General features: G+C 34.8%; 1 protein-coding gene across 5 annotated transcripts in view; it reads left to right on the top strand.

Annotated features, from left to right (window-relative positions):
• The window catches only part of LOC117181378, a 343385-nt gene that overhangs the window by 227971 nt on the left and 101611 nt on the right, over positions 1-13803 (top strand). For 4 of the 5 annotated variants that reach the window (XM_033373974.1, XM_033373971.1, XM_033373972.1 and 1 more), the window contains 3 exons: positions 5084-5179; positions 10323-10965; positions 11200-11729. In XM_033373974.1, the coding sequence (XP_033229865.1) occupies positions 5084-5179; positions 10323-10965; positions 11200-11729 (1269 nt within the window). The remainder of the gene's footprint in view (positions 1-5083; positions 5180-10322; positions 10966-11199; positions 11730-13803) is intronic. The other variant, XM_033373973.1, reaches the window with a different exon arrangement.

The raw sequence follows: 13803 nt of genomic DNA, 5'->3' as shown, positions 1-13803 counted from the left end.
CCCCCCCCCCCTCTTCACGCATCACGTATTTTGTGAATAAACTCACAATAATATTTTAGAATATCCTGAAATTTCCAGTATATCCATTCGTAATTATAAAATAGACATTCTAAGCTTTTCATAATTATGCATTTTATCAAAATCTGAGGATTCGTCTGTTGAGGTATGTGGCATTTAAAACATTGATTTTTAATAACTATGTAAATAACATATATTTTTTATAAATGGTCAGCCACGTCGTAAGATTTCTGAAATTTCGTTTCGAATTATTTAGTTGTAAAATTCATTTGGTCCGGTTTTGACACAATAATATTTTATTGAAAAATCTTCTAGACACCTAATTGTACCAACTACAACATACTTCGGTAACCACCATAGCAAAATAAACGGAAAGGATCGGAAACGATGTACCGTTCCGATACTTTTGGAATTCTACGTGAACTTTGCTTCCATTTCTATTCGAACGCGTTCTCTTTCCAAAGATTTCCAACATCTTTCCGAATTTGTGCCGAACTGTCCCACTGCGTTTACTTCGTTCTCAATTTTTGCGATTTCTCTATGCATGTTCATTCAATTATTTTAAAATAAATAAATATAATAAATAACAATATATAATTTATTAATAAATTCATGACATTTTTTAAACGATTTAACGAACTGAAAATAAATTAAAATAAATAAATCTATAAATTTCAAAAATTTAATAAAAGTTTCCTTATTACCTTATGTCGGTCTTAAAGTCCAATTTAAAACAAACAAAAAACGATTGTAGTTCTTAAAAAATCGTTATCTTTTTAACGTTTCGGCTCTCAGTGCGGGCCTTCATCAGGAAGAAAAAATTCCTTCTCTAAAATACAAAGTGTTTTTTCATTTATATATAATCAGTTGAAAACTAAATTATAATAACCAAATAGAAACATAACTTTTTTTTGTTATTACCTGTCAATTCAGTACGTAATCAAAAGTCGCATTAAATTGTTAAAAAACTTTCGAACAAGTAATGTTCAATGATTTAAAACTTATTAAAAAACATATGAGTCATTTTTGAAATTTGGAACCTCTATAAGAGATGTTCCAAAACAATAAAAGTATTACATTTCTTTATATTTAATTAGAACAGCATATAAATATGACGAAACAGAACAAGCCACTGAACTGGACATTGAAATTGACATAAATTACATCAGATAATACAAATGGACGATAATGAACAGGTGGAATTTTCAACTAACTACGGATGAAAAATAGTGCGCGAAAGCTCAAAGGATTCAAAATTATGAATTTAATTTTGTTAATTAAATTTATCTTGGTGAAATATTAAATCTAAAATAAAATGCATTGATACATCTGGTTTATATTTAATACTTCAGTCTGAAGATTGATTGAAATTTTTTCAGATTCTTTGATAAAAATAGATTCCCGAATTCGACGTTTATAAGTATTTTGTTCCCTTGCTAAAATTCGAATGTTATTAAAATTAAAATCGAAATAGTGATCAAAATTTCATGAGTGCTGAGACAAATCAGTGTTTAAATTTGCAACTTCACAATCTCTTTTTATGTTCAGCAACTCTAGTTTTTAATCTTCTGCCAGTTTCACTCAATTCTCCACTTATATACCTTTATCCTTTTTTTCCCGTTTGACATTAACAAATTTCGTCTGTCTTTTCTGATCCCTAATTTCCTAGCCAAGTGAATCCATTTCCATATTTTTAGAAATATAAGATAGTCCTATCTTCTTGAATCTCAGTCATTCTATCTAAATTAATTGAGAGCTTATCCGCCTATATTTTTTAAGCCCTATTTTCCTATTCAAGTGAATCCATTTCTAACCTTTTTTAATATGAGATTGTAGGATGCAAAGTGTGCATTTGGGAAGGATTGAAGATCTCTATCTTTTTCCATCCATACGTCTCTATCTTCTTGAATCTTTTTACTTTCAGCAGCGATCATTATATTAGATATTTTTCGTGGATCTGTATATTAATGACATGCAATTTTCGCACGTCATGATAAAGAATGAGACATTCAAAACTTACTAGGCGCCGATGATAATTTTGTTTGAGGTTTTAAAAATGCTCTCTGAAGATTTTCCCAACACCAAAAGGGGTTTCACGGTTGTGGGATATGCGCTTGCTGTCTACTTTATCGAAAAAAGTCGAGCAACTGCTAAAAAATTAGAGTAAAGTGGTTAAGCAAACTGCACGAATGGAGCACGAAAGCGACTCACAGTCACTTGGTCTCGGAATAGAAAAACTGTGGAAAGTAATAAAACGGTGCCTCGCTTATAATAATTGATAATGATTTTGCAATTAAAAAATAAATGATTTATTAAAATATTTACATAACTTGTTATGCTGTAACATGGAAAACACATATAAAAATGTTGCATTACGTAGAATCGTATAAATAAAGTAAGTATTGTGCAAGCTATTCTAGCTTTGTAGAACGCAAATATTAATCGCATAAATTTCTGATTAAAAATAACAATATCTGCAGATTTTTGAAGACTATTAAAAACCATCATCCTTTAAATATCCTGATGTAGAATAGAAATTATTCTATGCAGCAGACGTCGAATTTAGTAACAGATTTTTGCAGGAAAAATGTGCAAACTAGTTTCTACGTCGTTATCCGCAAAGATTCATTATTCCTAGATATCGAGATAGTACCCTCGGAGAGATTCAATGTTAAAAATTAATTAAAATAGAAATCATTTTGCACAACAGACGTCGAATTTCGTAAAAATTTTTGCAGGAAAAACTTGCAAACTATTTTCTATGTCCTTTTTCGCAGATTCATTATTCTTAGATATTGAGATAGTGCACTTGGAGAGATTCAATGTTAAAATTAATTTAAATAGAAATTATTCTACACAGCAGACTGAATTTGGGAATCATTTTTTGCAGGAAAGGTTTGCAAACTATTCTCTACGTCCTTATTCGCAAAGATTCATTAGTCTTAGATATCTAAATAGTCTCCTTTCGATTAAGGTCCTAGAAAATAGTATGCGAATTTTTCCTGCAAAAATTGTTACTAAATTCGACGTCTGCCGTTTAGAATAACATATTGAGTAGTTAAGCACCGGTAATGTAGTTATCCCAGTAATAAGCGTTGCATTCAGAAGATTTAAGAATTTGTATTGCTATGAATACGCGATTTTTGCTCCGTCTAAAAATCCTCCAACGGGTAAAGAAAAATTGAAAATCCTATTGCTCTCAATCGACTTAGTAAAATGTAATGGAAGCATTTATTTAACCTATTTTTTATTATTAAATCGTTTTATAACTTATAAATTAGGAAAATATTTAATTTTATATTTACTTATATATTCATAATTTATTTAAACGTTTGAAAACAGTATTAATGTAAAATATGTGAATCAAAATGATTTCAACTCTAGCTGGACAGACTTGAATTGATTAGAATAAAAATTTCAAATCTTATATTCCACAGGAAGGAATTGCAACCATTGATTATACATATTTCGTGAACTAATTAGAAGGAATTAAATAAACTAAAAATATGAACACTTTTGCGGAATACAAGACACCTTTGTGAGGTGTGCCTATCTCTGCAATTAAAAGGAATTAAATATATTGAAAACACGTTCTCTTTTGGGGAATAGGAAACTATGCGGTAGTCACTATGGAAATAAAAATTACTAAGTTTTGGTGATATCCAATTCTTATAATGACATTATATACATATGGAAAAATCGCACATTCAAAAGAATAGAATAATCTTCACTTAAATTTCTGCGATTAATATTAGTGTACTACCCAGGAAAAAAGAATCCACTGAAAAGATGACTCTGTGAATCGCCTAATTGTCATTTGCAGATTCAGAAAGTTAAAACGGAATCGGTTTGCGACTATGTGAATCGGTAATTTTCTTAAGCAGTTTCGAATCTGCCATGTACTGCAATGATCATTTTAAGCAAGGTCATATTGAATCAGTTTCCTTCTTTTTGAATGAGGCCGACATTTTTGAGGTTAAGCTGCCTTATTTAACATGATTTTTTCAATTATCGAAAGATTAAAAGAAATCATGCGCAAGTCTACTAGATTCCTTTTGCTATTTCAGTTGGACATTTTGTGAAGGCTTTTGTGGCATATAAGTTAGTCAAGAAAATTATAATAACTAAAAGTATTTAAAAAACCAATCGGCGGCAATCTGCAATTGCAGTGACAAATACGCAATTTAAAATCCTTCTAAACTCATTCAACAGAATTGACTACATTTTTGTTTCCTGAGTATAAAGCCAGAATAGGTTTCACAATACCAACCTTATTTATATGATTCTTCGTAATAAACCATTTTCGTATGTGTTTTGCACGTTACACAATAACAAGAAATGTAAATATTACAATAAATCTTTTTTTTCATTTTAAAAATTATTATGTCAATAAGCAATTAAAAAAATAAAGAACACAAGTTGCATTTTTATTCTAATTTGAAATTCCCGCGAAGAGGAGTGCAACTTTACCGACAGTGCACATACTTGGTAGTACGATATAGTACGGCTGACAAATCAGCGTCAAGCATCTGTGAGTCGCGTTGTTGCTATATCCATGTAGTTTGCTTAACCACTTTATTCTCATTTTTAAGCTATCACTTAATTGGTTTCAAAAAAGTAGACAGCAAGCGCATATCCCACAACCTTGAAACCCCTTTCGATTCGGGAGAAATCTGCAGGGAGCATTTTTAAAAACTGAAAACCGAATTATCATTGACCGCTGGTAGGTTTTGAGTGTCTCATAGATTTCGCCATTTTTGTGTTAACCGTTCTAACAGCCTTAAACAAAATAAAAGTTCAGGGAATCTGGAAAGCCATAGATCTTAAAAGAATATGTTTTTATACTAAATACTGCTTACTTATTTTAATTTGTGCCTGAAATTCGTACAAAAATAGTATGGAAAAACTTGATACCTTAGGAAAAGCCTGGAATTTAGGGATCGAAATACTGTGGAAAGCCTCTCATATAAAAACGAGTCAAAGCACTTTGGAGAGAAAACATCTTTCAAATATATCATCATATTATATGCGAAAAAAATACGTTACTTAATTTTTTCATTTTTAGATCAATATCTGGATGGTGAACGCGATGGAGCTTCGCACAGACCTGATCCTTTGGGCCAAGATACCAATTTCGGACGACCTTCCCTTGGCCGACCAGGTAAACTTTTTTTTCCATTCCACCTGATTTTGAACATGATAATTAGTTAATTGTTGCCTCATTTTACTAAGTGAATGCACTGAAAAAAAAATTTCATTAGATTTTCTAAAACTAGTTCTATGGTAGAGGATACAGTGGGTTTAATAAAAGTTAAAATCGTCTTTGTTTTACATTGCGTTGAACTATTTAAGAAAATGTATTACAAAGTTCTAAAACATTTAAAGGCTAAATTGACGTAATCTATATTAGAAAGCAATATACAAAAAACGTAGACTGGTCTCAAAACTATAGAGAATAGTTGTATCAAATTATAACCGATTGTCTGCTGAAAAAATTAATCTTCTGTATTATTATTATTTGTTATAGGTACGGCACTGACTCAATATATATTTTTTTCAAACGAATATAAAATAAATATAGGAGGGGAAAACGTATAAGTTTGTAACTGTGTACAATAAGGATAGGACGGAAAGGGTTACAAATAGGGCGAAAAATTTACTAGGAGAGAGTGATGAGGGTATAGTGGTGCTAGGGAGACGGAACTTTCATGCTAGAGATTCTAAGAGACTGGAGGAAGGAGAAGCTGGACGGTGGCGAATGGTATGGTAACAGAGGACGAAGAGGGAGAATATACGTATGTGAGTAACATAGGGGTATCGGTGATATACTATGTGATCATGAATATACAAGGGTGGGAGGAGATAGAGAAATTCGCAGTGGAAGGATGGCTGGAATCAGACCATCAGCCATTAAGTTTGTGGATAAAGAGGAAGGGTGGCGGAAGGCATGATGGGGAAGAAGGTTCGTTAAGGGAGAGGCTGTTATGTACGAAAGAGGCGATAGAGTAGTATCAGGAGCAGTTAGGCAACGTAAGCTTTAAGGGGGAGTCGGTGGATGAGATATGGGAGGTTCTAAAAGAGAAAGTGAAAGGGTGTGTGCAGAAGTAGGTATTTAGGAAGAAGAAAGAAATGGTGAAGCCGTGTTGATAAGCAATGTAAAATTGTGAAGAGAAAGAAGAAAAAGAAGTACAGGAAGTGGAAGGAAGGAACCGCAAAAAGGGAGGAGTACGTAGAAATGAGGAAGGAGTTTAGGGTGATGTGTAAGAAAAAAGAACAGGAATAGGAAAAATAGCTGAAAGAGGAGTTGAGAAGTATTAAGATAGAAGGAGACGTGTGGAAGATAATTAATAGACTTAGGGAACATGGAGTTGGGATAAGTGAGAAGATAGGGACTGACGAATGAAAGAAATTTTTTAAAGATTCATTTCAGAGATCATATACACGGAAGAGAGGTGAGGGGATTAGAAGAACCAAGGAGGTAGATGCAGATGAGCTGAATGACGAGGAGATAGAGAAGCAGATAAGGAAGTTGAAAAAATCTAACGCAGCAGGGCTGAATGCAGTAGAGAACGAAGCGTAGCTGTTTGGCACACAAGAAGTAAGGGAGAGGCTGAAGGGGGTATTAAAGAAAGTATGGCGGGGCGGGATATCCAAGAGGGTGAAGCTAGGGGTTGAACGTACCACTGTATAAGAAAGGGGATATGGAGAGGCAAGAAAATTATTGACGAATGCGGCGTACAAAATATACGGATGGTGTTGGCTGATAGGCTGCGAAGGGATGTTGAGGGGACAGGGAATGTTGCCGGAGATGCAGGCGGGTTTTAGGGAGGGTAGAAGTACTATTGACAATATTCACGTCTTGCAGCACGTGGTAGATAGAGAACTAACGAAAAAGGATGCCAAAGTGTACGCGTTTTTTGTAGATATAAAAGGCGTGTTCCCTTCGGCGAATAGGGGAGGTTGTGGGAGGTAATGGAAGAGACGGGAGTGGAGAGACGCCTGATCGAGAGGGTAAGGGAGGTATATGAGGACACAAAAGATAGGGTGGGAGGAGGGAGGGGAATCTCTGAGGATTTTCTGATGTATAGGGGGTTGAGGCAAGGGTGCCCGCTCACCCCAACGCTTTTTGCAATTTTAATCGTGAATATAGGAAGTAAGCTAGCGGTCGGAGTGGTAGGAAGAGTTAGAATAGTAGGAATATAGGAAGTAAGCTAGCGGTCGTAGTGGTAGGAAGAGTTAGAATAGTAGGAGTCAGGAGATGGTCACTCGCATATGCAGATGACACAGTGCTGCTTGCAAAGAGCGAAGAGGCTTTAAAGAAGATGATGAAAAAGTTGAGAAGCTACTTGGACCAAAATAGGTTAGAGTTAAATGCGGATGAATCGAAGGTTATTGTTTTCGGGAAAGGCGGTGGGTGAGATAAGGGAGGCGAGTGGAAGTGGAAGGGATAAGCGGTACAGGAGTTGAAAGAGTTTGTGTACCTGGGCTTCTTGTTTCGGGGTAATGAATGGTTATATAAAAGAGAGGGTTAAAAGGGCAAATGTTGTGATGAGGCAGGTGCGGGGCTGGAGAAGAGGCTGTTTGCAGATGATTTTGTAAGAAGGATAAAATTGTTTGATTTGATAGTGATAAGTGTCTTATTTCACGGAGTAGAGGTGTGGGTCTGGAAGGTAAGTGAGGAAGTAAATAGGAGACAGGAGAGGTATGTTAGGTGGTCCCTGGGATTGGCAAGGAATACGCCGAACTATATTGTCAAGAGGGAGACAGGAAGAACGAGTTTAAGGATTATAATGGGGAGTCGAGCGTGTAAATGAGGAGAAATTTTGGAAGAGGGGGGAAACTAAGCTAGTCAGAGTGTGTTGGTGGGAGAATAAACACAGTTGTAGGGGTGCGAATATGGAGGTAGAAAGGGACAGGTATTCCAGAACGAATGGATTGCAGATAGATAAAGTAAGAAGGACGCACGAGGAAGGAAGGTATGTGAGATAATTAAAAAGAATGGCAGGGAGAGAGAGAAGGTAGAAGGAGATGAGAGAATAAGTGAGTCAATATTTGTGTGAGAAAGGGGAGCAAGAAAGTCAGGAACTTATAGCGAAAATGAGATTCGGTTGGATGGAGGATTTTAATAAGTTCTGGCTTTCTGCAGAAAAGAGAATGTGTGATTTGTGCGGGAAGGGAGAGGCAAAAGTTGAGCACTGGTTGGAGGAGTGTGAAGAGGTGGAGAGGAGTGGAATAAGCATAGAGGTATTGTTGCATGAAAGGTGAGACAAAATGTCTGTAGCATGTGTGAAGGGGGTGTTGGGTAAGATGGACAAGAAGAGACGGAAGGAGGGAGAGGAATGGAGAAGGAATGATTGTAAATAGGAGAGGAAGTAGGTGTAAGAAAACTGTAAATATTGCAAATAGTAGATAAGTATTAGGTGTTAGCCGCGGTAGGAGCCTGGCAATGCGAGGCATAGCGAGAAAATAGCGACATGCGTGCGAGGCGTGGCGAGGCGAAACGAGGAACGCTAGGCTATAAAAGCGAGCGGATTAGATATAAGGTGTCGATGGACGTTAATTCTTAAGAGGTAGTTGTAAGAAAATTCTGTAAAAAATGGAAGGATAAGCAAGTCAATTTTTTAAGGCCAGCAGACCAAAATATAAACGTTTATCTCATAACTTTTTGAATTTTCTAAAAAAATCGAAAATTGTCTAATTCCATTTTTTAGGAAAAATATGCAAAATACGAAAAATGGTGATTCGACAAAAATTATATGATCAAAAAAGATTTACGAATTTGTTATTAGTCACTTTTCGATCGGACGCGTAGTTCTTATTTTATTGGTGAATAACAATATTTAATATAAAATAATTAAATTCCTGGGAAAACGACACAAGGCATGAAAAAAAGGTAATTCACAAAAGTTTTTCAACAAAACAGGATAAACAAATTCTTTATTTATAATTTTCAGAAAGGATGAGTAAATTTTCTTTTAATCATGATAAATTAGGTTACAAATAAAAAATGGAATTCTTGGAAAAATGGCACAAGTGGCAATAAATTATTCAATAAGAATTTTTTAAATCAGAATTTCACTTTTTTTAAATTATAAAAACAAGAAAATGAAAATACTTTTGTTTCAATACAAAATCATATTATGAATTGTAATAACATACATTAAATGTTAAATATTTAATAAATACAATAATTTGTCGGATACTTACTCTTACTCTTTTGTTAATCAGATACAATATTATTATTTATATTATTCTTCGCTAATAAACTCTTTTTAGGTACATTAGAACCGTTAAACGTTAAACGCTTTGACCAGGAGGCGAAGGTTGCGAAGAATTTCGTTACCTGCGCAAAGTAGGCACTGCGCAGCTACATTTTATAGAACTGAGGTCTATAGATCTAATATTGAAATAGTTCTTCTAACAAACTGAGTGTACGGAAAGCTAACGCTACAAAGTATCCTCATAGTATCCGCATAGTGTCCCTTCCGTACAATGCACCAGAAACTCAAAAAAAAAGTTAAAAAAGATACAAGACGTATAACGCCTGTTGACGGCTACACTTCAAACGCATTATCTGTAATTACTCCGTGACCTTCTAATGAGAATTTTAACGTCACAAACGCTCGATATCTCGAATCGAATTGCTGTAAAATATTTCAAGAATTTTCTATACATTTGACTGATCTGAGATGTCTAGACCTTATAATGATGTGATCACAAACTTCCAATACCTCAAATGTGAATTTTCGAAATTTGTTTATAAATTTCTCCATATATTTTATAGAGATTTTTAAATCGAAGTTCGATGCAAAATTCACAGAACTCTTGTAGAGTTATTCCATATTTGTTTAAATTAAATCGTGAAAGTTATACAAAAATCGAATTTGTTCCAGGTTCGCTCTTATCCCCGACTACAGAAATAATTCAGGAAAGATTAATAAACTTTTTTTCCGTGTACTAGAATTATATCTTTTCTAGATAATTAGGGCCTATTCTTGTTTCAAATCAAATCTATATTCTTAGTGATAAATTTCTGTATTTCAATAGTTTTGCATAAAAGTTTTTTTTTAATTCCAAACCGAGCTTTAAAACAAAACGTTTTACACAAAAACTATTGAAATTAGCCAAGTTTTCACTCCAAATACAGGTTTTATTTATAACAGGGATGGGCCCTAATTATTTTTAAAATATGTAATTCTACTATTTAAAGAGTAAAATGAGTCAATTCAATTTTAAGGTTGGGTCCTGGAATTAACGCCCTCTGCAGGAGACAAATATGGCGAAATTAAAATGAAATGCCTAAGTTTCAGTGTACCTAGACGATTATGAGAAACCTTATGCCGGAGGCGAAAAAGGCGATCGTTTTCCCGGAAAATATCCTCTCCCGCCTGGGCGATATCCACCTGTGCATATTCCAATAGGAGGTGAACGCTATTCTGGTGAATCTCATCGATATTCCTTTATTGATCACTATCCACCTGATAGTGGATATCGGCTTGGAGGCCGATACCGTCCAGTTCCTGAAAGATATCCATCGCATCCAGAACGATATCCACTAGGTCCAGATGGATACCCTGAAGATAGGTATCCTGGAGATGGATACCCTGAAGATAGGTATCCTGGAGATGGATACCCTGGAAATAGATTTCCTATAAATCGACCTTCAGTAAATGATAATAGAATCCCACTTCGGGGACCATATTATCCTTATACTGGAACTTATGGCGTGGAAAGATATCCACTACCTAGTAACCGTTTTCCGAATGTTCCTCCTACTAGACTCCATCCTGATAAGAGTGTTCCACCTGCTTCTGGTTTTCCCCCTGATTACGACTCTTATCTTATGTCAGAAAACCCACGTTATCCGGTTGGAAATACACAGCACTCGGGTCGATACCCCGCAGGGGACAGATTTATAGATAAGGAAGTTTTCCCAAAGAGAGAAAGGTAAGCTGACTAGACGAGTATAATCTGAAATATTTCAAAAAATCTAAAACAATGTTGCATTACAATTTTTTTTAAATTTACAAAACTTTTAAAATACAAACTAAAATACAAATATACAATTTTGATACTCAGGAACGGTACGTCTAAACTGTTATATGAAATTATCCAAAACATTAAGAAAACTTTTGAACTAGATAAAAGAAACTAATCCTAATTAAATTGCATGGTTTACAGATATCCTGGATTCATCGGGAAAGAATATCCAGAACGACCTCCACCGTACTACGATGGGCCATCTTTCAGTCCAGTGAGACCCTTACCTAATGAAGGATTCGGTGAAGATGGCATCGTGGGTGGCGGGTACATAGGTGAAGGAGGAATCTACCACGCCAGACCATTCGGAACAGCTGGCCCCATAATTGGAAGACCTCCTTTGCTTGCACGATGCGATGAACAAGGGAACTTTCGTCGTGTGGGGCAGAGGATGCGGGTACGAAAACCATTTGTTAGACGATACACTTCAGCTCCTTCTGTAGACCAATGTGACCGTGAATGTGTTGATGCGAGAGACTTCGTGTGCAGATCCTTCAACTATAAATCCTTCGGCAGTGCCTTTGCCAGTGATTCAGATAATTGTGAATTAAGCGATAGAGATTCACGGGATATGGATATAAATAATCCTGTTTACTATGATACGTCATCAGATTTTGACTTTTATGAGAAAAATGATGGCAGACAAGTACCTAGTGGAGAATGTCTTGATGGTAAGTTATTCAGACTTTCAAGTATATTTTCTTGAATTTTTATAACAACAAGTCCAAATGAAAACGTTTTATCTCGGCGTCCGCTTAGAAAAGTACTTGCTTTACGGTGGGTCTTGATGGTCCTCTAAAAATAAGATATATGACAATTTGGAATCTTGAGGAGTTTGCCACCGAGCTAGGTGCATGTATAGTCCTTACGAAAGTTTTGAATAGGAATTCAGTTTAAACCAATCCTAAATATTGTAAATCAATTTGAAATCTGTACCTGAACTAAGTTTTTAATCCTTAATTTGTTCGTTAATTCCAAATTGAATTTGAACGAATCTGAAGCTTATCCAGACAGACTTAATCTGTGCGCCCAATCCGAACGAATTCGATGCTCATCCACCACTTAAAGTTTACTTGCAATGAATCTGACTAAATCAAACAGCACTCTGAACAAACATACCGTCCTTCTCGATCAGTTAACCAACTACAAGTTTAATCCGAATCAATAAGAAACCTATCCGAAACTCTATTCTGATAGTTTTCAATCTGACTTCCAATCTGACACACAATACGAGCGTCTTTGCACTACTAATAAGCTTGTTAACGTTTTAATATAAATTAATCTGTGGTACAGAAAATACGTCAAAGACTGAAACAATTCTTTAGTCCTTCCTAATCGCCTTGCATCCAATTCTCATGAATACGAGGTTCATCTGGATAATAGTTTAAATCCGAATGAACTATAAAGGTAGGAATAAGAAACTTACTAAAAGTTGTCATCAAATACCAACAATTTTCAAAATTTCGGGAAATTTTTTTGTAATGTATGGTTACTTATTGCTCATTTATGATAACTTTTGATAACTTTTTTTTAAGCCTCTCCGGTAATCTTGGCTGAAGTGGGATTGATCTGAGATAAGTCCAGATTCAGGCGAATCAGGAACTTCGGTTCATCCTCGAATTAGTTTATATTCATTCGAATTAGTCTTTATACAGATTTTAGAATAAAATCGATTCAGACTTCGGTTCAGACTTCTAAAATATACGAGAATACCGTAGTAAACAAGAACAATCTCATATAATATTTTAAAACATTCCAGGATATTCTTAAAAAGTCTGCCGAATATTTCATAATATTCCAAAAACTTCAGATACAAGTGACCGAACATTCAAATATATTTCAGAAAGTTCCAGAATATTCAGTAGCATTGTAGTATTTTTCATATTTCATGTTGTTCAAATTATTATAATTTAAATAAACCCTGTAAATATTTGACAATAAAATTGTTGCATGATTAGAAACGATTACATTTTAAATAATAAATCAGACAATAAACAATACAATACAATAAAAGCGAAGATGGATTTAAATGGCCTTATTGGCTAACTTCCGCTTCTCATATAAAAAAAGTTTGTCACTGTTGGCAGATTCTTGGTGTGGCGATTATACCAAGCAACCTTAACCCGAATCAGCCAAATTTTTTTAGATATCGTTGTGAAACGTTAAGAGGTTTTAACCTGACGTCTAAAGTTGGCAAATCAACTCAGCTGAGACTGGAGGGCCACTCTGGCCTGTTAGCTCGATTATATAGGGCGGGGCAGAAGACGCGATTTTCGTTTTACGTGTGAAGCGTACCATATACATATGGTAGTGTGGGCGGATTCGAGTTAAGGCGCTTTCTCAGGCTTGAAAATTAGCCCATGCATTACTCAAACAAGCTTTTCTCCTGCAATTCTAAATTGTTTCATTTCATATTTTAACCACTAAATATAAAAATATCTAAATACAGAATCAGACATAGAGCTTTTGTGAAAAATGGCTTGATTCTTGTTTTATTCCGATTAATGGAAAATTGATGTATTTTATGCGAAAAAATCGAAAAACTAAAATATTATTCACAGAAAGCGGAAGAGCCTACTTTTTCGAGGTGGGGACCGAGCCGTAGAATGATAATATTAAATGACACAATGTGTACAGTTTATACTATGTTAAAATTTTACAAAAATTATAAATATATTTCCAATCGGTTTATAAGATAAAGTGTCTACGAAATAAATCCATACTAATAAATTTGATTTCGACCCC

Source organism: Belonocnema kinseyi, chromosome 10 (genome assembly GCF_010883055.1).
Source record: "Belonocnema kinseyi isolate 2016_QV_RU_SX_M_011 chromosome 10, B_treatae_v1, whole genome shotgun sequence".
In the NCBI taxonomy this organism is placed as follows: Eukaryota; Metazoa; Arthropoda; class Insecta; order Hymenoptera; family Cynipidae; genus Belonocnema; species Belonocnema kinseyi.
This window is presented reverse-complemented; position numbering and strand designations above follow the sequence as displayed.